The sequence below is a fragment of the Enhydra lutris genome, unplaced genomic scaffold (genome assembly GCF_002288905.1).
Source record: "Enhydra lutris kenyoni isolate GAN:26980312 unplaced genomic scaffold, ASM228890v2 scaffoldscaffold72, whole genome shotgun sequence".
In the NCBI taxonomy this organism is placed as follows: Eukaryota; Metazoa; Chordata; class Mammalia; order Carnivora; family Mustelidae; genus Enhydra; species Enhydra lutris.
The window spans coordinates 4,805,913-4,832,938 of record NW_019154156.1 but is presented as its reverse complement, the minus strand read 5'-3'; the positions used below and the strand labels follow the sequence as shown (position 1 = coordinate 4,832,938).

General features: G+C 42.3%; 1 protein-coding gene across 5 annotated transcripts in view; it reads right to left on the bottom strand.

Moving 5' to 3' along the window:
* Positions 1-24,443, bottom strand: part of LOC111159947 (aryl hydrocarbon receptor nuclear translocator like 2) — a 107,042-nt gene extending 82,599 nt beyond the window's left edge. For 2 of the 5 annotated variants that reach the window (XM_022522648.1, XM_022522652.1), the window contains exon 1: positions 24,254-24,443. In XM_022522648.1, coding sequence (XP_022378356.1) covers positions 24,254-24,284 — 31 coding nt within the window. In that variant the 5' untranslated portion in view covers positions 24,285-24,443. The remainder of the gene's footprint in view (positions 1-24,253) is intronic. The other 3 variants (XM_022522649.1, XM_022522650.1, XM_022522647.1) reach the window with 2 other exon arrangements.
* Between the last annotated feature and the right edge of the window lie 2,583 nt (positions 24,444-27,026).

Below are 27,026 nucleotides of genomic sequence, written 5' to 3'. Positions count from 1 at the left end.
GAATGCTGGTCCCAAATCACAGTAACATAAATGTATCTGTCAAGACATTTAGGTCAGATCTTAACTCCTACAAGAAGACTTCTCTGCCCACTGCCCCTAACACCTGCTATCCAACCGGGTCCCCTTCTGTGTAATATGGTGGCACTTTGTAATTGATACCATTGTTAAGCTTATTCTACTTCACTGTGATTATCTTTCTACGAGTCAGCCTGCCTCACCAGACACAACTTCTTGAGGGCAGAGACCATGTTTTTATTCCCAGGTTGACACAGTCCCTGTCACGTCACCCACACTCAATATTTGATGTAATGATGGATGATTCAGTAATTTGTATTAAGTCAATTCCTAACTATTCAGAAAACACTAGATCTGTATTTCCTCCTATTTATCAAAAATAAACTTGCAATGAACAAATGAATTACTGTATGGAAATACAATCATAAAGGTATAAGAAAAAAATCTGTAAATATTTACGTAATCTTAAAGACTTCTGAAGGAAGTAGCAAAGGTAAAAGCCATGAAAGAAATGACATTAAAAAGTTAAAATTTCTGTATACCAAAAATCACCATAAAATTAACACATATAAACTAAACTGGAGAAAAGCTTCCCTGTGCCCTTTGCAGTCCATCCTTCCCTCTATCCCCAACCCCAGGCAGACTGACTTTTTTGGCATTTTCTAGATTTTATATAAATAGAATTATATGATATGTGCCCTTTTGAGAGGGCTTCTTTTCCCCATGATTTTGAGATTCACCCATGTTGTTGCATGTATTGGTGGCTTCCTCCTTTTTATTGCTTACTTCTTTGGGTGGAGATCATATTTTGTTTATCAATTTTTTTTAAAGATTTTATTTATTTGACAGAGACAGAGAGATCACAAGTAGGCAGAGAGGCAGGCAGAGAGAGAGGAGGAAGCAGGCTCCCTGCTGAGCAGAGAGTCCGATGCGGGGCTCGATCTCAGGACCCTGAGATCATGACTCGAGCTGAAGGCAGAGGCTTTAACCCACTGAGCCACCCAGGCACCCCGATACTTTGTTTATCAATTTAATTCACTTGTTAATTCTAATTTTTGGCAATTGTAAACAAAGCTGCTACAAATATTCATGTACGAGTCTTTCTGTAGACCAACGTTCCCATTTGTCTTGAGTAAGTACTTGGACATAGAATGACTCTATTGTAAGATAGGTGCATGTTTAACTTTTTGAAAAACTGCCAAATTGAGTCCCTAAGAGCTTTTCCATTTCATTTCCACCAGCAGGTGTAGGAGAGTTCCTGTTGCTTCACATTCTCAGCAACAATGGACATTGTCAGCCTCCTTAATTTGATTCATTCTAGGGAATGCATTGTGCTATCTCACCAAAAGTCGTATACTTTAACAACATTTTGATTCTTTGAAAAGTTTGCTCCTTGGAAGACCAAAATATTGTTTTAATTTCTAACCATCAATCCTGTACCTAAAAAGTCTAGTAAGTTTTCAATTCTGTCGCAAGTATCTGACTACTTACTATTGTACAAGGCACTGTGTTAGAAGCCAGAGAGGATGCAAAGACGAGCACAACATGGTATTTGCTGTCAAATAACTCAGTCTTGTAAATAGAGAAATAACCCAGCTGCAAGCTGGAATGGAAAGTGTCTTTGGAGAAGTCAGGGTCACAATGCTCTACAATGGCTTCATGAAGGCGGTGTCCTCTGAGATAGTCCATATACTACAGAACTCCTCCAACTTTGGTTGGCAACCATAGTACCCCACACTTTTGCCCTAAATTCTTCTCCCCCCAACCCAAACCGTGTAACTCCCTCAAACATCACCCATATAGGATGCCTTGTTGCTAGGGTGGTTACTCTCACTGGACAGACTTTAGCCAAATATTTCCTTTGATGTGTGGTGTGATCAGAACACAACACCCGGGAGTTGTCTAGCCCATAGAGAGGAGAGCAGAACTCTTACTGATAATGTTTTGACTATATTTTCATTGCTTATAAGACTGCATTAGCTTTTATTTAATATATTGGGCCTTTAAATAAATGAATGAGTCAACAGTATAATTTCAGAATTGTAACTGGTATTACAGATGGTCTAATAGAACTCCCTCTTTTTCCAAGAAAGAAAAAAGAGTTCTACAGTAGATTAAGTTCTTTGCCCTTTTTCATACAACCATACATTGATGGAGGAGGGATAGTTCTGAGTCTTTGGACTCCAGAACAGGGCTTTCTTTGAGTAAACCCAAATCTGTCTTTTCTATGGGTTGTTATTAAGATACCTCTTTACCTTTCATACATCTGCCTTTTTTTAAAAATACTTAGTTACTGCCCCCCCCCCTTTTTGGTTAAGTTTAATCTTCTTTGGCACCACCCTAACAGCATCTTTTTGGATGTAGATTATAGCTAACAAATTGAATAAAGTCTCCTCAAAATATGCCATCTGCAAAAGTGACCGGCATGACATTTACATCATCAAAGCAAATGTCTGGCTGGTGTGTGGAACAAAAAAGCCAAAGAAAGAACAGCCAGGAATTTACTCGCTGTGATCAAATACAGTGTAGGCAGAGTGAGAGCCCAAGTAAGAGTCACAGCGGAAAGCAAAACGCTGACACCAAGGAAAGCTCCGAATGGTTAGAATGGACTGGGAGAATCACTTGGAAACAATTAGTTGGATTGGGGAAAGCGGCCTGGAAATAAGTCTGTGAACAACGCTGGGGCGTCCCTGGGTGCCCCAGTCAGTTAAGTGGCCAACTCTTGATTTCAGCTCAGGTCATGATGTCAGGATCACAAGATCGAGCCCCACATTAGGGTCCACGTTGGGCATGGAGCCTGCTTAAGATTCTTTCCCTCTCCCCCTGCCCCCGCTCCACCTCTCTCTCGCTCTAAACAACAACAAAAAAACAAACAAAAAAACCCACTCAGGAGCTGCTATAATCTATAGGAATATAGTCTATAGTCTATAGGAATCACATTGTTGGCATTGAATATCGCACAGGCAAGTGAGTGGGCCATGTGCCTCAATGCCTCAATGCCTCAATGCCTTTTACTCACTGACACCCTAAATGATGCCCTTTCTCAACTTTGTCCTTCCCCTCCATTTCACCACAGCACCAACAGCACTTCAGTCTTGGGTTAATATCTGGGTAGAACCCCAGGATACATGGGAGGACCGGTTGGATTTTAGGCTCCATGAAGGAACCGTCTTTTGGGTCAACATCATATTCCCAGCCCCAAAGCAGAACGTCTGCTTCGAAGTGGCTTGATGACTATGTGCTGTTGGGCTATATGGACATGATAGGACTACAGCTGACAAGTTCTGCTTACGAGATGACTGTCCCTACAGGGGGAATAGACTGGTGCTTTTCCTACCATGTCCATTCTATCTGGTTGTGCTACAAACTGGAGAATGGGCTGTTGAGTTCATTCTAGTGTTTGGAAGCCGTAGTCTTCCTATCTCTCTCCCATTCACACCCATACAACTGGTTTGTGTTCCACTCTGAACACTGCACCCTCATAACCAGACATGGAGAGCCTTCGCATACACTGTGCATGAGGTCCAGGGCACCTGCTGGTTTTAAGGCTCTTTTTAGTACACACACCAATGGAAGCAATACAAGCAAATCCATACCCTACCTCATATATGCTCTGGAATATATATGCCTTTGCACCAAGCAAGGCTGGGAAATCCCTGGTCCCTCCTTACTAGTTGAAGGGATGTGTCGCATAGGAAACCAGATCCACCCTGGCTCATTTTAACCCATGAGGAATATGGCCCACTCACTGGCCTGTATGACATTCACCACCAAAGCTGTCATTCCAATAGATTATAATAGTTCCTAAATGCATTCATTTGTTCACACATTTTTTTTTAAGATTTTTTATTTATTTGAGAGAGAGGCCTCCATCTCACAACCCTGAGATCATGACTTTAGCCAAAACCAAGAGTTGGATGTTTAACTGACTGAGCCACCCAGGTGTCCCTACACATTGTTTCTTATTGACAGAGAGGAGAAATGAAAGGTTTTCCCAGGTAAATTTTTATGGATTATTTGACTCAACTGTATTGAAGTATTGCCTGTTACAGATCTGTTTTGATCCAGGAAAACAAAAACAAAAACAAAAACAAAAACTGCTTTCGATCTTAAAGATAAAAATCACTATAAAATTTTTGGAGAACATCCTAAAAAGATAACTGGTTTTCTTAATGCCAAAGAAACAAAGGAAATCATCTTGTCCAAGTCACTCACCAGACAGCAGAGGAAAAGTGAGACTCAAGAGTGTGGAATTATTTGCCCAGTCACGTGTTATACTGCAGTTTAAATGAAAGAAAAAGAAGCAGAACTTATATACAACAGCCTCTCACAGAGAAAGAGTTCTCATGCATGTCTACTCTCAATTACTGCAGACATTTTTAAAGATAAAAAAATATACTAGAATGAACATTGGTTCCACTAGAGAAGGCAGTTCTCTATTCCACCAGCTTTTAGCAGGAGGTGGGGACTTTCTGGGGAAGGGAGCTGTAGTATTCATGGGTACATTGAGGAAAGCTATGAACGTAGTGTGTCTGAATTTCAGTGAAGACAGTTTTTTTCAGAGATGAACAGCAGTGAGCTACTTTAAGCCTCCATTACAGCCTTGAGGGAAAAAAATGAAGATGGAGGAGAAGAAATTTTGGGAGGAATACTGGTCGGGAAGCCAACAACTGCCGTGAAGCAGAATGATCAGGGAAAGGACAGAAACTGAGACTGGGGCACGTCTGTAGGTGAGACCACAGACACGACCACTATCACCCCCTTACCCCCACACATACGCACACCACCCCTAGCATAAGAACTAGAATGATCTTCTCCTGAGTCCTTATGTGGAAGGCACTTATACCCTTTACCTACCTTATCTTATACAATCCTCACAGCAACCCTACAGTGGTGGTTTAGCACATGAGGAAAGAGGCTTAGAGAAGTGAAGTAACTTGCTGTGATGGTCTTTTTGCTGTGTCTGCTTGGCGGAGCTACAGCCCTCAGTTACTCAAACACTAAGTGCTTCCAGGAAGATGTTTAATAGATGTGATTCAAGTCCAAAGGCCATAATCAGTTGACCTTAATAAGGGAGATTATTTTAGATAATCTGGGTGGGTCGGATTTAATCAGTTGAAAGGCCTTAAAAACAGACTGAGGCTTCTCGGAAGACAAAGATACTCCGCCTCTGGACAGCTGCTTCAGCCTCTGAGAGTTCAAGCCGGCCTTTCCTCACAGCCTGCCTGGCTTGGGGAGTCCTGCCTTGCCCAGCCTGCCCCCGCAGTTACAGAAGCCAATTCCTTGCAATAAACCTCTTAATATACACATCTCCTACTAGTTCGGTCCTTCTGGTTGAACCCAAACTGATACGCATGTCAAAGATCACACAGTAATTAGGTAAAAGAGTTCAGAGCCTCACAAAGCCAAAAGTAGGTCACAATTTCACATTCCCTCCCAGCAGAAGAAGTTCCATTTTGGACATGAGCACTTCACAGAAATGACAACACACACCCAAATGTCTGGCAGGCACTGAAGGAGAGGGTAGAAGCTTAGAGCTCTGGAGACCAGACTATGCTAAGCTTTTGAAATGGCGCCAAGGGGTAGGAGAAACTTACCCATTATGACTATGAGGAAATCGGGGTCATGGAAAACCACTCAGTTCTGATGCAGAATAGAATCAGGGTGTCTAAGCACTGAAGAATGCTTCCCTGACGATGACCATTCTGGAAAAGGCCAATATTCTTTCATTTTTTTCTTTTTAAGATTTTACTTATTTATTTGAGAGAAAGAATGAGAGAAGGAGAGAGAGAGCATGAGAGGGGATAGGCTCAGAGGGAGAAGCAGACTCCCTGCTAAGCAAGGAGCCTGATGTGGGACTCGATCCTGGGACTCCAGGATCATGACCTGAGCTGAAGGTAGTCGCTTAACTGACTGAGCCACCCAGGCGCGCCAAGGCCAGCATTTCATAGGCACTATAACCTAATCCAGGTATCGGGGAAAGCAAGAAACAGAGGTTCATCAGAATTTCAGTTCCACATCAAAACAGGGAAGTTCCCTAACTTGTTCCAGACCAGATTGGTCCTTATGCATAAAAAGAACACAGGGTTTAGCATTTTGAACATCAGCATGTTTTTCCAAAAAGGCACAAAAACGTACTTAGATTTGGATGGTTTACACCCACATCATTGTTACACATGGGAAAACACAATTCTTGCAGTTTATGAGTCAGCAGAAAACATTGACTTAATACTAAAACATGCTTAGAAAACATGCTTAATACTAAACAGGCATGATGCCACACAGAACCTATAAAAGACACAATGTTGCAGTTTAAGGAAGATGGTAGAATGAGGATCCGGAGCTCACCTCCTCCCGTAGACAGAGGAGCTGTGAAACCTTCTCCAGATTAGCGAGCCGCAGAAGGGCAGAGTTTCTATTCCCACCCCACCCTAAAAACCTAGACCAGAGCAGGATCCGGATACCAAAATGGGGGAGTCTGATCATCTTAGTGAGCCTGTGACTTGAGTGAGCTGGAGTCCACAGGCCCACACCAGAGTCATGCCGGGGCACAGAAAGAGAAGCCAGGTTTAAAAGGGCTGGGGAGCTGGGCAAACACTCTGTCCGCCTCGACCTTAAAAGCTCAAACCAAAGCAGGATCCAGATATCATAAAGTGCAGGTTCAGATGCCATAATTAGCGGGTCACAATGCCATGACCGGTAGGTCAGATCATCACAGGGAGCTTGTGACCTCAGGAAACCAAGGATCAGCAAGCCCACACCAGCCCACTGGTACTGGAACACAGGAAAAAAAAAAAAAAAAAAGCAGCAGTTTAAAAGGGCAGAAGAATGTGGGAATATTCTTTCTCTTCCTTTCTCTGCCCTACAAGCACAGACCAAGGCTCTGGACACCATAAGGGGTAGATCCCGATGCCATAGCTGGTGGCTCCGGTTATCACAGGGAGTCTGTGACCTCAGCAAGCCCAGGATCTGCAAGCCCACAGCAGCCCCAGTTATGCTGAGGCACAAAGGAAAAAAACCACAGTTTAAAAGTGCCAAGAAACTACAGAAACATTTTCTCTCCTTCTACCTTAAAAACCCACACTGAGCACGGTCCAGCTCAGGGTGAGCTTGCAACGTCAGAGAGCCCACGAGCCACAAGCCTGCACCCAGCTGCCCTGTGGCGCTGGGGAACAGAATGAGCCATGGTTTTGTGTTTCTTTTGTTTGTTTGTTTTGTAATTTTAATTTTTTTTTCTTTTTTAAAATTTTTCTTGCTTTTATTCGTGGCCATTTTTTCTTCTTTTTTTCCTTTTCTTCCTCTTATTTTCCACTCTTATTTTCTATTTCTCTTTCTCTTGTTTTATATTTTTCTTTCATTATAATTTTTTCTTTATTCTTTCTGTAAAAAGCAATGGTTTAAAAGGGTAGCTCCAGGGGCGCCTGGGTGGCTCAGTGGGTTAAAGCCTCTGCCTTCAGCTCGGGTCATGATCTCAGGGTCCTGGGATCAAGCCCCACATCGGGCTCTCTGCTCGGTGGCCAGCCTACTTCCTCTTCTCTCCCTCTCTGCCTGCCTCTCTGCCTAGTTGTGATCTCTGTCAAATAAATAAATAAAATCTTAAAAAAAAAAAAAGGTAGCTCCAGATTTCAGGTTATACTACAAAGCTGTAATAATCAAAACAGTATGGTATTGGCACAAAAATAGACACATAGATCAACAGGACAGAACAGAGACCCCAGAAATAAACCTATGATTATATTGTCAGTTAATCTTTGACAAAAGAGAAAAGATTATGCAATGGGAAAAAGATAGTCTCTTCAACATATAGTGTTGGGAAAACTGGACAGTTACATACAAAAGAAGAAACAAACAAGAAAATACTCAAATAAACAATCTAACCTTATTATTAAAGGGCCTGGGGGTGGGGGGGAAGAACAAACAAAGCCCAAGGTGAGTAGAAGAAATGAAAGTCAGAACACAATAGAAGAAATTAGAGCAGAGTAGAAGAAATTAAGGTCAGAGCAGAAACAAATGAGGGAGAGGCTAAAAAAAAGAAGTAAGAAAAGCCACTGAAATCAAGAACTGGTTCTCTGAAAAGATAAAAGAGGCAAACCCTTAGCTGGACTCATCAAGAAAAAAAAAAAAAAGAAAGGATTTAAGTAAATAAAATCTGAAACAAGAAAGGAGAAGTAATAACACCATAGAAATGCAAAGGATTTTAAGAGAATATGAAAAATTACACATCAACAAACTAAACAATGTAAAAGAAATAGATAAATTCCTAGAAACATACAATCTTCCAAAACTGAGCCAGGAAGAAACAGAAAATCTAAACAGACTCACAACAAGTAATGAAATTGAATTGGTAACCAAAACTACCAAAAAATAAAAGTCCAGGTCCAGACGGCTTGACAGGTGAATTCTACCAGACATTTAAAGAAGAGTTAAGACTTATTCTCTTCAAACCATTCCAAGAAATAGAAGAGGAAGAAAGCTTCCAAAAATATTTTACAAGGTCAGCATTACCCTGATACCAAAACCAGACAAACACATCAGAGAAAAGAAAACTCAAGCAAATATCTCTGATGAACATTGTTGCAAAAATTCTCTATAAAATATTAGCAAGCTACATTCAACAGTACATTAAAAAAAATCATTCACCACGATCAGGTAGGATTTATTCTTAGGATGCAAGGATGGTTTAATATTCAGAAATCAATCAACATAATACACCCCATCAACAAAACAAGGGATAAAAATCATATCATTATCTCAACAGATTCAGAAAAAGCATTTGACAAGATTCAACACCATTCATGATAAAAACTCCAAACAAAATGGGGTTTCATAGGGGCACCTAGGTGGCTCAGTGGGTTAAGCCTCTACCTTTGGCTCAGGTCATAATCTCAGGGTCCTGAGATTGAGCCCCACATCAGGCTCTCTGCTCAGCATGGAGCCTGCTTCCCCCCTCTCTCTGCCTGCCTCTCTGCCTGCTTGTGATCTCTCTTTCAAATAAATAAAATCTTTTTTTTTTTTAATGGGGTTTCATACTTCAACATGAAAAAAGCCATAAATGACAAACCCACAAGTAACATCATACTCAATGGTGAAAAACTGAGAGCTTTCACCCTAAGGTCAGGAACAAGACAAGGATGTCTACTCTCATCACTTTTATTCATCATAGTTCTGAAAGTCCTAACCACAGCAATTGGACAAGAAAAAGGAATAAAAAGCATCTATACTGGTAAGGAAGAAGGTAAACCATCACTATTTGCAGACAACATAATACCATACAAAGAAAATCCTAAGGACTCCACCAAAATACTATAGGAAGAAATAAAAAAAAATTCAGTAAAGTTGCAGGATACAAAATTAATACCCAGAAATTGGTAACATTTTTATACAGTAAACAAAGTTACAGAAGAGAAATTTAAAAAAAAAAAAACCCACTTACAATTGCACCAAGGAAGAATAATACACTGAGGAATAAACTTAACCAAGAAGGTGAAAGACCTGTACTCAACTATAAAACACGGAGGAAAGAAACTCAGGTGAAGATAATGTGAATAAATGGAAAGATATTCCATGCTTATGGATTGGAAAAATATTGTCAAAATATCCATAGTACTCAAAGAAATCTACAGATTCAATTCAATCTCTATCAAAATACCAACAGCATCTTTCACAAAACTAGAACAAATAATACTAAAATTTATATGGAAACATGGAAGACCCAAATAGCCAAAGCAATCCTAAGAAAGAATAATGAAGCTGGAGATATCACAATTCTAGATTTCAAGGTATACTACAAAGCTGTAGAAATCAAAACAGTATAGTACTGACACAAAAACAGACACATAGATCAATAGAACAGAACAGAGATCCCAGATATAAACGGACACTTATATGGTCAATTAATCTATAATAGAGGGGCCAAGAATACCAGATGAGGAAAAGAAAGTCTTTTCAATAAATGGTACTGGGAAAACTGGACAGCTACATGTAAAAGAAAGAGATTGGACCACTTACTAACCCCATAAAAAAGGATAAACTCAAAATATATTAAAAAGCTGAACATGACACCTGAAACCATAAAAGTCCTAGCAGAGAACACAGGCAGTAATTTCTGGATATTGGCTATAGCAACATTTTTCTACACATCTCCTAAGGCAAAGGAAACAAAGGCAAAAACAAGTTATCAGGACTACATGAAAATAAAAAGCTTCTTCTTCACAGCAAAAAAATAATCAACAAAACTAAAAGACAGCTTATTGAACGGGAAAAGATATTTGCAAATGATATATCCAATGAGGGTTAATATCAAAAATTATTTTTTGATATTAAAAAAGAATTTATATAACTGAATACCAAAAAACAATCTGATTAAAAGTGGGCAAAGGACCTGAATAGGCATTTTTCCAAAGAAGACATACAGATGACCAAAAGACACATGAAAAGATACTCGACATCACTAATCAACAGAGAAATGCAAATCAAAACCATAATGACAGGGCACTAGGGTGTCTCAGTGAGTTAAAGCCTCTGCCTTCAACTCAGGTCATGATATCAGGGTCCTGGGATCAAGCCCGCATTGGGCTCTCTGCTCAGCAGGGAGCCTGCTTCCTCCTCTCTCTCTGCCTGCCTCTCTGCCTACTTGTGATCTCTCTGTCAAATAAATAAATAAAATCTTAAAAAAAAAAACAAAACAAAACATAATGAGGTATCATCTCCCACCTGTCAGAATGGCAAAAATAAAAAATACAAGAAATAATAAGTGTTGGCAAGGATGTGGAGAAAAAGCAATATAGGCCTACTTCAAGAAACAAGAAAAAACTCAAAGAAACAATCTAACTTTACTCCTACAGGAACTAGAAAAAAGAAGAACAAACAAAGCCCAAAATAGTAGAAGGAAGAAAACAATAAAGATCAGAGCAGAAAATATGAAATAGGGACTAAAAAAAACCCAAACCCAACAACAACAATAGAAAAGATCAATGAAACCAAGAGTTTGTTGTTTGAAAAGTGAAAACCATTAGCCAGACTCATCAAGAAAAAAAGAGAGGACTCAAAATCAGAAAAGAAAGAGGAGAGGTAACAACTAACCCCACAGAAACATAATTATGAGACTACCATGAAAAATGATATGCCAACAAATCAGACAACTAAAAGAAATGAATAAATTCCTAACACATAAAATCATGTAAAACTGAATCAGGAAGAAAGAGAAAATCTGAACAGATTGATTAGTAGTAATGAAAAGGAATCAGTAATCAAAAATGAAACAAAACAAAACCTAAGACCCAAAAGTCCAGGATCCAAATTCTTCATAGGTGAATTCTACCAAAATTTAAAAAAAGAGAGGGGCATCTGGATGGCTCAGCTGGTTAAGCCTCTGACTCTTGGTTTTGGCTCAGGTCATGATCTCAGGGTCATGAGATCGAGCCCTACTTTGGTCTCCATGCTCAGCACAGTATCTTCTTGAGATTCCTTCTCTCTTTTCCCCTGTCCCTCCCCCTGCTCATGCTGTCTCTCTCTCTCTAATGAAATAAAATAAATAAATAAAATCTTCAAAAAATTCCTGTCTCAAACTATTCTAAAAAATTAAAGAAGGAATGCTTCTAAATTCATTCTACAAGGCCAGCCATACCTTGATACCAAAACTAGAAAAAGACACTCTAAAAAAAGAAAACTACAGACCAATATCTCTGATGAGCATAGATGTAAAAATTCCCAACAAAATATTAGCAAACCAAATTTAAGAATACATTAAAAGGATCACTCCTCACGATCAAGTGGGATTTATTTCAAGGATTCAAGGATGGTTCAATATCTACCAATCAAGCAATATGATATACTACACTAACAATTAAGAATAAAAACTACATGAACATTTCAATAGATGTAGAAAAAACATTTGACAAAATCCAACATAATTGACGAGGGGAAAAAAACCCTCAAAAAAAAAAACCCTCAAAAAAGGGTTCTTCCTTATGGGAGGAACATACCTCAATATAATAAAGTCCTCATATGGCAAACCCATAGTTAATATCAAACTTAATGGTGAAAAGCTAACGGCTTATTCTCTAAGATCAGGACTAACACAAGGATGTTCACTCTCACCACTTTTTATTCCACACAGTACTGGAAGTCTTAGCCACAGCAATCAAAGAAAAGGAATAAAAAACATCCAAATAGGTAAGGAAGAAATAAACTGTCATTGTTTGCAGATAACATGATTCTACATATAGGAAGCCCTAAAAACTCCACCAATAAACTATTAGAACTAACAAAGTTAGTAAAGTTGCAGGATACAAAATTAATGCATAGAAATCTGGTGCATTTTTATACCCTAAGAACAAACTAGCAGAAAGAGAAATTAAGAGAACAATCACATTTATCACTACATCTAAATTAATTAATTAATTTTAAAAATACCTAGGAATAAATTTAACCAGGGGTATGAAAGACCTATACTTTGAAAACTTATAAAATACTGATGAAAGAAACTAAAGAGGGCACAAATAAATAGAAAGATACACCATGCTCCTGGATTGGAAGAATTAATGTTGTTAAAATGTCTGTATTACCCAAGGCAATCTACAGATTCAATGCAATCCCTATCAAAATACCAACAGCATTTCTCACAGAACTAGACCAAATAATGCTAAAATTCGGGTAGAACCACAAAAGATCCTGAATAACCAAAGGAATCTTTAGAAAGAAAAGCAAAACTAAAGGTAACATGATTCCAGATTTCAAGATATACTATAACACTATAGTAATCAAAACAATATGGTACTGGCACAAACACAGACACATAGATTCAAAGGAACAGGATAGAGAGCACAGAAATAAGCCCAGGCTTATATGTTCAATTAATCTATGGCAAAGGAAGGAAGAATATACAATGGAAAAAATAGTCTTTTAATAAACAGTGTTGAGGGGCGCCTGGGTGGCTCAGTGGGTTAAGCCGCTGCCTTCGGCTCAGGTCATGGTCTCAGAGTCCTGGGATCGAGCCCTGCATCGGGCTCTCTGCTCAGCAGGGAGCCTGCTTCCTCCTCTCTCTGCCTGCCTCTCTGCCTGCTTGTGATCTGTCAAATAAATAAATAAAATCTTAAAAAAAAAAAAAAAGTGTTGAGTAAACTGCACACCTACATGCAAAAGAACGAAACTGGACCACTTTCATACACCATACCAATAAACAAACAAACAAACTCAAAATATATTAAATACCTAAATGTGAGACCTGAAACCATAAAACTCATGGGTGAAAACACAATGTCACCCCTGGCAACATTTTTCTGGATCTGTCTTCCCAGTGGAAGGGAAATGAGCAAAAATAAGCTATCAGGACTACATCAAACCAAAAAGCTTTAACACAGGGGCGCCTGGGTGGCTCAGTGGATTAAAGCCTCTGTCTTCTGCTCAGGTCATGGTCCCAGGGTCCTGCGATCGAGCCCCACATCGGGCTCTCTGCTCATTGGGCAGCCTGCTTACACGGCACCCTCCCCCGCCGCGTGCCTCTCTGCCTACTTGTGATCTCTGTCTGCCAAATAAATAAATAAAACCTTTAAAAAAATAAAAAGCTTTAACACAGAAAACAACAACAACAAAATGAAGGACAGCCTCCTGAACAAAAGAAGATATTTGCAAATGATATATCCAAGGACAGGTTAATACCTAAATTTATAAAGAACTTATACAACTCAACACCAACAAAACAAATAATCTGATTTTTAACATGGGGCAGAGGACCCAAACAGACATTTTTCCAGAGAAGACATACAGATGGCTAACACACATGAAAAGGTGTTCACTAATCACTAGGGAAGTGCCAACTAAAACCATAATGAAATATCACCTTCACACCAGTCGGAATGGCCAGTATCAAAAAGACAAGAAATGAGAGGCACTGGTGAGGATGTAGAGAAAAGGGAACCCTTGTGCACTATTTGGGGGAACGTAAATCCGGCTCAGCCATGAGGGAAAACAGTATGCAGGTTTCTCAAAAAAGAAAAAGAAAAATACCATAAATCTCTTAATTCCACTTCTGGGTATTTGCCCAGAAAATGAAAACACTACAGTTGACCCTTGAACAACACAGTGATTAGGGGCTTGGCCACCTGCACAGTCAAAAATCCATGTACAACTTGTGACTCTACAATATAACTACTAACACCCTACTGTTGACTGGGAAGGCTTACCCATAATCTATATACCTGATTAACACAGATTTTGTATGTTATATTTATCATATACTGTATTCTTAAAGTCAGCTGGAGAAAAGAAAATCATGAGAAAATACATTCTGTACTACATTTATTTAAAAAAAAAGTACTACTGTACTACATTTTTTTTTTTTTTTTTTTTAAATCTGTGTTAAGTGTCTTCTTTCGTCTCAGGTTAAGTGTCTGCTTTCGTCTCAGGTCATAATCTTGGAGTCTTAGGACCGAGCCCTGCATTAAGCCCCCTGTTCAGCAGGGAGTCTGCTGCTCCCTCTCCCCTTCCCCCCACTCTCGCTGTTACTCTCTCACTCAAATAAATAAAATCTTTTTTTAAGGAAAAAAAAAGATTTTATTTATTTATTTGACACACACAGAAAGAAATCACAAGTAGGCAGAGAGAGAGGAGGAAGAAGGCCAGGCTCTCTGCTGAGCAGAGAGCCTGATTCAGGGCTCGATCCCTGGATCCCGAGATCATGACCTGAGCCGAAGGCAGAGGCTTAACCCACTGAGCCACCCAAGCACCCCAAATAAATAAAATCTTTAAAAAAAATCTGTGTATAAGTAGACCATCACAGTCCATACCCATGTTGTTCAAGTGTCAACTGTAATTTCAAAGTTCATATGCATCACGATGTTTATCGCAGTATTATTTATAATAGCCAAGATACAGAGACAGACTAAGCGTCTTTCGATGGATGAATCAATGAAAGATGGAATGTAGTATATGGATACATATATACATTTGTATATATACACAAAAAGGTGGCTGTGCTATATGTACGCAATGGAATGACGACTCAACCGTAAAAAAGAATGAAATTTAGCCATTCATAACAACATGGAAGGACCCAGAAAGTATCAGGCTAAGTGAAATAAGTTAGAGAAAGACAACTACCCTATGATTTCACTCACATGGAGACGCTAAAAAACAAAATTAAATGAACAACAGACAACAACAGACTCAAACACAGAGAACAAACTGGTGGTTCCCAGAAGGGAGGGATGAGGTGGGGAACACCTAGAATATATGAAGGAGATTAAGAGAGTCAAACTTCCAGTTAGAAAATAAATAAGTCATGGGAGTGAGAAGTACAGCATAGGGAATATAGTCGGTAATACTATAATAACTTTGTATGAGGGCAGCAAAAGCCCACATCATAGTGAGCATTTTGAATGTATATAATTGTCGATTGATTTGCTATGTTGTTTCCCTGACACTTGCATAATATTGTATGTCAGCTATTTAAAAATTTTTAAGTTGGGGCACCTGGGGGGCTCAGTTGTTAAGCATCTGCCTTGGGCTCAGGTCGTGATCCCAGGGTCCTGGGATCAAGCCCCGCATCTGGCTCCCTGCTTGGTGGGAAGCCTGTTTTTCCCCCTCCCACTCCCCCTGCTTGTAGTCCCTCTCTCCCTGTGTCTCTCTCTGTCAAATAAATAAATATAATCTTAAAAAAAATTTTTTTTAAGTAAATAAATGTGGATTTTTTTTTTTAAAGATACAATGGTTCTTGACAACTAAAGCATTAACAAAAGGAGACACCTTCAGTTTAACTTTGAGAAAAATATTCATCAGGGTTCACAAAAATATTTGTGTATCTTTTCTCTGAACAGCAACTGTAAGTGGGGGAGGGGGGAACATTGACACTGCAACAGGCAAACTAAACTATTCAAGTTCTACAAACTGAAACATGATAAGGAGTTTTAAAAGTAATAAAACCCAAAGTGACACTTATGACGTTAATACTCTCTAGGCCTCACACATCATAGTTACAATGGTGACCAGAATCTAACATTGTTTCCGGGCTCTTCCTAGACAAAGAGCTAATAAACAGTTATTTTAAAACCTCTTGATACATGATTTGTCCTCAATGCCTTCTACAGTCTGAAGTATGAACTTGAACCACACCCCCGCTCCCAAGTCCAGGGTGCTTTGCTACAACCAAACACAAGTCCCAGAGGTAGTTATGATTATCGTTCAAAGAAACTGATGAGCCAAAAGGGCTAGTTGAACTCAGGCTGAAAACTAAAGAAAAGGAGAATTGTCCTAAGAAGCCATTAGCAGCAGGATGCATGGAAAATTGGGTTTGGTCTCTTTTTTTCTAGGTCAGTGTGGTTGTCTGGATAAATCTTACAGAAGAGATGGCCTACTAAAAGCAAGATTGTTGGTCTCCCGGGCAGTGCAAACACAGCCCATCTGGACATCCGATCCTCCAACCAGGGAGCTGGGAAGAAACACATGCAGAGCTGGAAACTGTGTTCCACATTTCAACCTTTTCTCTAGATCTTTGACAGAACAAGTATTAATCTTCACAATCATGTATTCATTTAAATATCAAGATCTACTTTATAAAGGGTTCAATTTCAATTCTATCTACTGCACATTGATCTTTTAAAATCTGTATTTCTGTAAAATACACATGGCTCTGGGACTATCCTAGCTCAACTATCCTAGTCCATTCTTTCTATATTCTCCTCTCCTAAGAAAATGGTGAAGAGGTACTTTAATGTATCTAGAACTTCTGCTTTTTTTAAAATACGTTTTTTAAGATCATATTTATTTATTCATGAGAGAGAGAGAGAGAGGCAGAGGGAGAAACAGGCTCCCCGCAGAGCAGAAAGCCCAATGGGGGTCTTGATCCCAGGACCCCAGGATCACAACCTGAGCAGAAGGCAGACACCAAACTGATGGAGCCACCCAGGCGCCCCTAGAGCTTCTGCTTCTAAGTATCTTCTAAACCCGAGGTTGTCTGCACTGTACCTGAATCAAAATAAGAACATCTGAGGTTATCACACGTGGGTGTTTCCATGAGTATTCTTTTTTGGTTCACAAACCTTCATTAAGTGCTTATGTTGGAAGTCCAGGCTGAGGGTATCTTTCCGCGGGGTCCCACGGAACGGCACAGGCAGTGTCTGAGTGTGCCTGGAGCACACGTCCCTCCTGAGGGTGTATCAGCGACAGGGACAGTGGAACAACGCAGGAAAGGTCATCAGAAGTCCAGAGAACTGCTTCCCAGCAGGTTGTAACGAGAACAAATGAAACCATACTTATGATGCTTTTCAGATGAATGTGAAATGGATCTAAAGACAGAAGCATCTCCTTTTTCAAGGAAGAAAAGATGAAAGAGAGAAAGAAGTGGTCCAGAAGGATTTGGAGTAAAGGCTAAGACCTAAGAGCCACAAACCTGGCAGGAACCCGGACCTCTGTCTTTTGTTTTGTTTTGTTTTTAAAGATTTTATTTATTTATTTGACAGACAGAGATCACAACTAGGCAGAGAGGAAGGCGGGGGTGGGGTGGGGGGAGGATCAGGCTCCCCGCTGAGCAGAGAGCCCGATGCGGGGCTTGATCCCAGGACCCTGGGATCATGACCTGAGCTGAAGGCAGAGGCTTTAACCCACTGAGCCACCCAGGGGCCTGCTTTTTTTTTTTTTTTTTTTAAATCTGATTAGAAATGTGCCACAATTCTTCTTTGGAGGTGACACAGAAGCTCTGTTGCTGACCAGGGGCCAAAAAGAAGATGCATGAATCTTTCCTTCTGGAGGGGAGGCAAATCATTGCTTGTAAAGGGCTTTCTGGGTCCACAGTCTGTGCTGCACCCCAGGCATGGCAGGGGAAACCCCCCACAACACTAACAGCACAACTTCACTGGTCAATTCCTTTCCCATTTTTCCTATCCAATGCAAAAAACAAACAAACAAACAAAACTACCAGCAGTTCTTCCAAGCATGTCACTGATGACTTTCCATACCCATGTCTGTGCTCCATCCTCAAAGACCCTCTTCTTCACCGCCTCCCCAAGAGCTCTCTATGTATCGATACTAAAGTTGACACCTTCTCTGCAAGTGAGTCCCTGCTCCCTGAACTAGACAGAAATTCTCCCAGCTTTGGGTGGGGAGGCTCACTCCTAACAGTTAAACTATAGATCTTACTAGGTTCTATCTTGTCTTACACATATTTTGACTACTTTTGGCCTATTTATAAACTCCTGAATCTTTTTTCTGGCTTTTTCCATTCCTTTGTCTCTGCTTGCTTAGTACAGTAGCATGTATTTAATGGATAGTTTATGAATGAACCAGACTTGTCCATACCTTAGACCAACCGTTCATTTAAATCAACAAACTGGGGCCCTGCCTTCGGCTCAGGTCATGATCCCAGGGTCCTGGGATTGAGCCCTGCATTGGGCCCCCTGTTCGGCGGGAAGCCTGCTTCTCCATCTCCCATTCCCCCTGCTTGTGTTCCCTCTCTGTGTCTTTCTGTGTCAAATAAATAAATAAAAATCTTTAAAAATATAAAAAATAAAATCAACAAACCTTCATTAGACATTTCATAGGTGCAAGGACTTGAAGATTGTAAAGATGAGTAAGAACCTTGCTCTCCTACGATGGGAACAGAGCTAAGAAACCTACCTAAATGACTTGTGGCAAGAGGGCCAAGTGTTTTAATTGGCGCATACACACACACACACATACACACACACAGTGAAAATAGAAGGGAAGAAGCATTTCTGTTGGGGAAGGAGAGGTTCTGGGAAGGCTTCATGAAAAGAAGGGAAAATTCACCTACTGTGTGTCGGATTTCACTAAACAGTTTGTAATCATCTCATTTAATTCCCACATAAGCCTCCAAGTTAGGCATTTTTTACTACCATTTTAAGGACATTGGGGTTCAGAGCAGTTTAAATAATTTGGCCAAGGTCACATAGCTATAAATAATGAAACTGGCGATCACATTCCCAGTGGCCTGGTTCTAAAGCTCATGAACATTTCCCTACACAGGGAAGTAAACATACAGTGACACCTGAGCTCAGCCTTCAAGACTACATAAGACTTCTACAGCTTATCTGGAGGGAGGGCAGGAGGATTCCAGGAGTAGCCAAAAGCCGGAGCAATGCCTGAAGGTAGCAAAGTTTAAAACATATGGGGAAAGGCAGATTCCCTCACATAACAGACTATAGGACATACAAGGGAGACAAAACGGAGAGGTTTTGGAAGAGAAAGCCAGTGGATGATTTTCCATGTTCCCTGTGATATATTTGGAAATTACGGTAAAGTGTAATTTCTTATCTACCTAAAAAATAAATATTATAAGCAAAAAATTTTCTTTATAAGTAAAACATTTTGAATGCATTGGCAATTACTCTTTTATGGCAATAATCTTGACCTTCAATAATAAATATCCTGTAATGCAAACCATGTTGACTGGAAGAGTAATTCTCTCCATATTTCCTTCTCCTCCAGCTTTTGATTTTATGTCTCTGTAAAGGTATTATTTAGAGATTTAAACCACAAGATTAAAGACTAGAGAAACAAAATGCCAATAATGTACTTGGATAAATGACAAATTTCCTATCATGCTAAACAACATTTAAATATTTTCTTTTTTTTAAAAAAGATATTATTTATTTATTTGAGAGGCAGAGATCAAAAGTAGGCAGAGACACAGACAGAGAGAGGGGGAAACAGGCTCCCCGCTGAGCAAAGAGCCCGACACGGGACTCGATCCCAGGACCCTGGGATCATGACCCGAGCTGAAGGCAGAGGCTTAACCCACTGAGCCACCTAGGCACCCCCATTAGGTATTTTCAAATAAGAGTTTTAATATTATAAAACTAGACTGATTTAAATATTTTAAGAAATTTTTTAAAAACTGGACTGGGAGATGGGAAGAGGGACAGGGAGAGAGAGAATCTTAAGCAGGCTCCATACCCAGGGCAGAGCCCCACACAGGGCTGGACCTACGACCCTGAGATGATGACCTGAGCTGAAATCTAGAGTATGATGCTTAACTGACTGAGCCACCCGGGCACCCCTTAAAATATTTTAAATTTAAAAATTGGGGGTGGGAAGATATTATAGCCTAAAGTGAATGATTTAAATAGTATGTGTGAGGGACCAGTAAATGTGACTTCACAGAAGAGAAGAAAATGGGGGTGGAGGGGACATAGCTAAGTGCTTCATAAATTATTGGTAAATATCCTAAATTACTACAAGCCACTGCAGAGAATATCTTCCACCTGTAGTCCCAGCACCAATAAGAGTTTAAATTGTAGCTTCTAAGTTCTCACAGCCTCCTGCCACAGGGAAGGAGGGAGGCACTGGGTGAGGCAGGCGGGGTACAGAAGGGCTGGGATTTGGGGTGGGAGAAACCACTCCAGGGAGCAGACCCACAGAAACCAGGACAGGAAATCACTGTGTCACAGAGCAGGCAGATATCTCATCTCCTATACGGCACCTGGTCACTGAGTCCCCAGTAATGCTGATGACCGTCCTGATGCTGACTCATGACCCAGATCCCAGGCACCTGCATCACTCAGCTGCCATGGTGGGAAACCGGAGGTCTTCAACTAAATGGGACAAATGAAATTGGGGCTACTAGGATGAGGTGTTACTACCTTATTGATGATTTCCTGAACATTATGTAAAAGGAGAGATTTCAAAAGGATGCGATTATCAATGTTGACAACACAGAAAGAGGTCATGCTTTTTAAAACTAGGGAGTCTTGCCACAAGGAAAAAGGTCAAGTGAAATGTGCTTACTATACTATACTTACTATACTAATATTTTGGCTTCCCCTATATATTTAATTTAATTTATTTATTTTGAGAGAAAATCTCAAACGGACTCGCCCCTGAGCATGGAGCCCTATGTGGAGCTCAGTGTCAGGTCCTGGAGATCATGACCTGAACCAGAATCAAGAGTCAGACACTTAACCAACTGTGCCACCCACGTGCCACTCCTTATATATTTTAAACATTAAATTACTTAAACTTTAATGCGCTGGCAGTCCCTCCGCTCTCTCTTCTCCCACCTCCATCCAGCCTCTTTCCCCTTCCCCCACTCACTCTTCTTCCCCCACCAACCCCTTGCCTTGCCCCTCTCTCATTTTCCTTCCCCTCCCCTTTAACCCCTTCCTCATCTCCCCATCTCTTTCCCTCATTTTCCACCTTCCTTCCATCTTGCTCTTTTACTCTCTCCCCCTCTTCTCTCTTTACTCCACCCCTCTTCTCCCTCTTCCCTCTCCCTCCCCTTCCCAACCCCCCACTACCTTCCCAAACCCGTGAAAAGTAGTTTCAGTCCGTCCTGGTTTATGTTGAGTAATGCATCTCAGGCTGAGACTTTGCCTAAGGATCCCGGCCAGGAGCAGTAGCTTATGTAAAGTTGATTGACACATGATTTTTTACTTCTGAGTCACAAAAGTGAATTTAAGCCACTATAGTTGCAGAACTACACCTCAGAAAGAGTGGTCTGAGAACCTCGCAGGTGGAAACACGCTATGGGAAGGAAAAGGAAGGTGAGCAAGCAGCCCCACAAATGCCAAGACCCAAACCATCTCTGGCAGTCAGTCCCGAGAATGCACTGCCCCTGCAAGACAGCCCTTCTCTGATTCCAAGGATTCTGGAATCATTTACCAGGAGGAGACCCAGTCACTAGGCAGCTTGCTCAATCTTGGTGTTTACCATAAGCCTGTCAAAAAATTGAGCGGGCAATTACGTGAGGCACCAGCTGATTTTGATAGCTATTCTCACAATCAGCCCTGAAGCTATTTTCAGCTGTGTAACCACCATGAGGTGGGTGGGGGTAGGTTCTCCCCACCACCACTTTTTGATTTGTATTTTTTTACCATGGTCTTAATGTCAAACTGCCTAGGGAAAAGAAATCGTCAGGGATTTTGTGTAAGGAAAACATGGCCATGGATTCTGATATAGAGACCTGTTTTGTTGTGTTTTTCCCACTGGGGATAGGGGAACTTGTAACCATATATATTTTTTTCACCCTTTAGGTAAAGAGGGTGTCTGAAGGTGCGCGCGTTGCTCATTAGCGCCACCTAGTGAGACAGGAAAGGAAGGAAATCAGCAAGGCCAGTAGCCACAGATTGTCACTGCAATTTTGTCACTCGGGCTTTGCAACTCTGGGCCAGCCCAGCGCCACCTACATCACAGGGCTTCTGTGACACTAAGGATGATATTCCTTATGAAATGCTTGGTACGTAATAGGACCTCAAGAAATGCTGGCCCTCCCAGCCCCACTGAAAATTTGCTACTTTTATCTAAGAAGGATCCATTTTAATCATTCCCAACTTCACATGTGGTAGTCAGCTAAATAGCAATAAACGATTTCTTTGAAAACCTTAAAGTCCATAGGCTTATGTGGTGAAAGCCACTCTGAATGAGTCGGTCCATTTCCATATTTCTCTCTCTTTTTTCAAGATTTTACTTATTTGACAGAGAGAGAGCAGAGGCAGGCAGAGTGGCAGGCAGAGGGACAGGGAGAAGCAGACCTCCCACTGAGCAGAGAGCAGGAGGCAAAGCTGGATCCCAGAACCCCGGAATCATCACCTGAGCAGAAGGCAGCAGCTTTACCGACTGAGCCACCCAGATGCCCCTCATGTTTCTTGCTTTTCAGTAGAGTCCGAACATTCTTTCAGTTTGGCCAATTTTTGACTTGTGTAGGATAACATTTTAATGAACCAGACAAGACTTGTTAATTTCACAAAGCAAGTGGGAGCTGCAAGTTAATAACTGTATTAAGCTAATGTTTATGGAGCATTTGCGATTTCTACAGTAGTGGACTAAGCACTTTATTTGTACTTAAATGCATTTATATCTCGTTTAATCCTAACAATCCTTTAAGACAGATACTATAATTATCCCCACTTTACAGATGAAGAAACTAAGGCTAAGGTAAATAACTCCAGCAACACGACTGAGTTTAACACCATACATACTGCCCTCTCTTTGCAAAACAGTGCCTATTCACATCTTTCTATCATCCAGAAAACGTGCACATATTCAAATGATAGAAATTTGGAAACCCCCCTCATCCAAGTTCCCATAACTGTATTAGATTTTCGCACTTCTTCTCGGGACGCCTGGGTGGCTCAGTTGGTTAAGCAGCTGCCTTCGGCTCAGGTCATGATCCCAGCGTCCTGGGATCGAGTCCCACATCGGGCTCCTTGCTCATCAGGGAGCCTGCTTCTCCCTCTGCCTCTGCCTGCCATTCTGTCTGCCTGTGCTTGCTCTCTCTCCCTCTCTCTCTCTGACAAATAAATAAATAAAATCTTAAAAAAAAAAAAAGCACTTCTTCTCGTTGTATTTCAGAGAATCAAAACTCATCCTATTCCAAAAGGCAAGTGCAGATTTAATCAATAGCTTCCCTGAAATTCGTCCAGTCTTCCTTCAGTTATTTCTTTTTTTCCTGCCTCCCTTTTGACTTAACAGATATTTTATAACCGTCCCATAATTGCGACTAGTCCCCTGGAAGAGACAACAGAATGTCGCCAGTGTTTGCTCAAGAGAGGAACAAGACAAAGCAACGCTTCCGACTCAATTCACAAAAATTCCACTAAAATATAAAACATCCCCCTGATGGCTTTCCTAAAACAGTAACGGTAAACGACGAGAGCCTCCTCTCGCCCACGGAGGGCTGTTACGGTGCAATCTGGGGTTTTCGAGGTGAGAAGTGCGGCGGACCAGCGTCCACGCGCTTCCGCGCCCGCCTGCCCGCCCCGCGACCCGGCAGTTTGGGAAACGGGTTACGGAGACTTGAGTATTTCCAGTACGGAGGCTACAGCTGGCAGAACCCGGGTTCCTTCCCTGGCTGATGACAACTGCTTCACACAGAAGAGGAAATCTAAGAAGTCCACGCAACAGTCCCTGTAGACGACGAAGTGGGATCCCGGGGGTCGGCCGAGGGCGGCTGCTCGCCGTTTCAAGGGGGCTGGTCCCTCGCCAGCTCACCTTCGCCAAAAGGTCCAGCCAGGGCCAAGAAATGAGGCTGCGGGCCACAGGAAAGCCGGCTGCGAGCCCGAGGACTCCCCGCCCCCCTCTCCCCGGGAGGACCGCGTGGCGCCGCGCAGCACCTGTGGCCACCCCCCCCCCCGCGACTACCTCGGTCCGGGAGCCAATCGGAGGCTGTGCGGGGTGGGGGTAGGAGAGCCCTCCGCTCGCTGTGCCCGCCCCGCGGGTCGCTCGCCCCCAGCCCGGCCCGCACGCGCGGTCCCGTTCCCCACCTGGAGCCTCCCGCCCGCAGCCTCACCTCTGGCCGCAGCCTCCTGTTCCGCCGCCATCGCAGGAGGCACCCGGCACGCTCCGCAGCCCCGGGGCTGGCGGCATCTAGAGCTCCGGGCCCGCCCTGCGCCGGCCCGGGAGCGGGGACGCGGGCGCCGGGGTAGCTGGGCCGCGCGTCTCGACGGTCACCCCCTTGGCCCCTGGGCGCGCAGCCGGCGCCGACTCGCAGCCTGTCCGCCCGGGACCGCAGAGCCAGCGGCCTGGGACTGGCCTGCGGCGGGGCTCCCAGCCGGAGAGAGGCACCCGGCGCGGGGCGGAGTCACGGCGGCCCCGCCCCCGACCCCTGCGGCTGGAGGCACCACGGGGAACGGCGGGCGAGGCAGCACCTTGAGGCTTTCCGGAGAGCATCTTTTAAAACAGGTTTCCACATCACTTTAAGGATTCGTTGTGTACGTGTTCCGTGGGTTGGAGTTGTTTCCCTTGGGGGAAAAGGTAAAGGATGAATGGAGATCTTTGCAAGGGGGGGGCGCTGGGGGAGGGAGGGGCTGGAAGAGAAACTTAGCGGGTCCACAGAAGGGCGAGGGAAGGGCTTCGCTGCAGAGACAGGGGTGCGAAGTGACAGAGAGGGGGTCATTGAGAAAGCTGTTTTGGCTCCTGCAACCGATGGGTAAATCCAGAAGCAACATCCTCTGGGGATCATTACACACACACACACACACCCCACCCCCCGTGCGGAATAAGTGGCTTCTCTCCCCGCCCACTGGTCTCTAGCCCCGTTCCTTGCTTACAGTTTGGCCAGTAGACGAAGGTAGTGGAGGAAAGGAACAGCAGAAAGAACACTAAATCTTTGCATCAGCTCGCCTAAATCTATTAATTTTCCTACCGTGACTCTTCGTTATAGCGTCTTAAACTAGCTGCCCATGTGTTCTGAGGGCTACTTCGGGCCAAACCTGGGCAAGGGGATTGGAACAGCTTTCCTGGGCAGAAATAAGCATGTCCAGGGGAAACTGCTGCCCTCTGAAGTGGGGATGGCAATTTTACCAGCTGGAGGTGGAAGGAGGTGCTGAGAACTGTGGCTGCCCTCAGTAATGCACACCAAGGCACTTCCCTTTTCTTTTTTTTTTTTTTTTTTTTTTTTTTTTTTAAATTTTTTTTTTCAGAGAGAGAGAGAGGGAGAGAGAGCAAGCACAGGCAGACAGAATGGCAGGCAGAGGCAGAGGGAGAAGCAGGCTCCCTGCTGAGCAAGGAGCCTGATGTGGGACTCGATCCCAGGACGCTGGGATCATGACCTGAGCCGAAGGCAGCTGCTTAACCAACTGAGCCACCCAGGCGTCCCGGCACTTCCCTTTTCAACACCATTCTTGACACCTCTCGATCCCAGCTTTGACTTGGAGCTCTACCTGAAATCCACCAACCCGGCGGCAGCTCAAAAATAAAAATTCCACAGACAGCCTGGCAGCTAGTCTTTAATCGGGAGTAGGTTTCCCTGAATATGTCCAAACCTGGCTTTCCAGGTAAATGTGTGCTGTTTGGGGATGGTTTACCAAGTGGGGAGGCATTCTAAGACCTCAGCATGTATTAAAGTCACCTTTCTGGTGAAGCAGTACCATGGTTAAAATGCAGAGTACACACTATGTATATATGTATAGGGGCTCAGAGATGAGCACTGGGACCAGGATCACTTAGTGGGTGGGAGAAGACAGACTGTAAAAACCAGATCTTCTTAGGCATTCATACCATGGTATCCAATAAGCTTTCTGGTGAATCATTGCAGTCCTCATTTCTTAGAAATGATTCACTTCCACTCAAGCCTGAAAGCCAAAGAAAAGGAATCCAGTACCTAAATATGATAGGAGGAAGTAATGCTCAAGGAGAAGAGGCCACAGGATTCTCCCGGGGCAAGTCACTTTCATAGCTTAACATGCACTCCCCCTTAATGTTCAAGTTTAAATCTTACTTGCTACTTTTTCTTTATGCTCTGGAGCTTTCCATTCTAGGACTCTTTTTTTTTTTTAAGAGTAGTTATATTATGCCTAGTAGGATAAAACAGATAGAAAACCAGTATCCTGAGAGATGGATAGGAAGGTAATCTCTCATTTACAGGCAGTGAATTTTCTAACATTTTCTCCTTGGACAAAATGTAACAAGTGATTTGAAACATAACTTGTGGAACTGTGGAACATAACTGTGATCTATTTCCTTCTGCTCAATACCCTTTTCTCACCAAAGGCCCAGGGACAGTGTTGCTCTTCAGGAATCATTGCTAATCCCAGGGTGATCTTAGTTTGCTAATTTTGTTTCACTGCCAAGTACTTAGGCAAGAACAGTACTGGAATCAATATCCACTGCCTCAAAACTATAAATTCCTATACTTGTCAACCTCCTGCTGAGATTGTAACAATGTAATTTGGTTTGAGGGTTCCTTAAGACCACTTAGATATTTTAGTTGGTGGGGGAGGGGGAATCCACCTGCTTCAGAATGATACTGTTTCAAATTGAAGATTCGAAGATACTGTTTCCAATGATGCACAAATAAAAAAAAAATAACCACCCCTCAATGAGCTCCTGGCTGGAGAAAATAACTAAATTATTTATATTTAAAACTACCTTTTCTTCCCTGCCACTGTCCTTTTACCCCCACCCCCAGCATTCTATGGAGGGTCTATACTGGGGAAGATTCTTGTTTTTGCTAAGCAGATTGATGAGAGGGAGCACAGCTGGGAGAAACAGAAAGGCCAAATGTGTTTAGAGGAGTAGACGGACCTGTCATAGGCGTCTGGTACGGGGAAGATCAGCTTGAG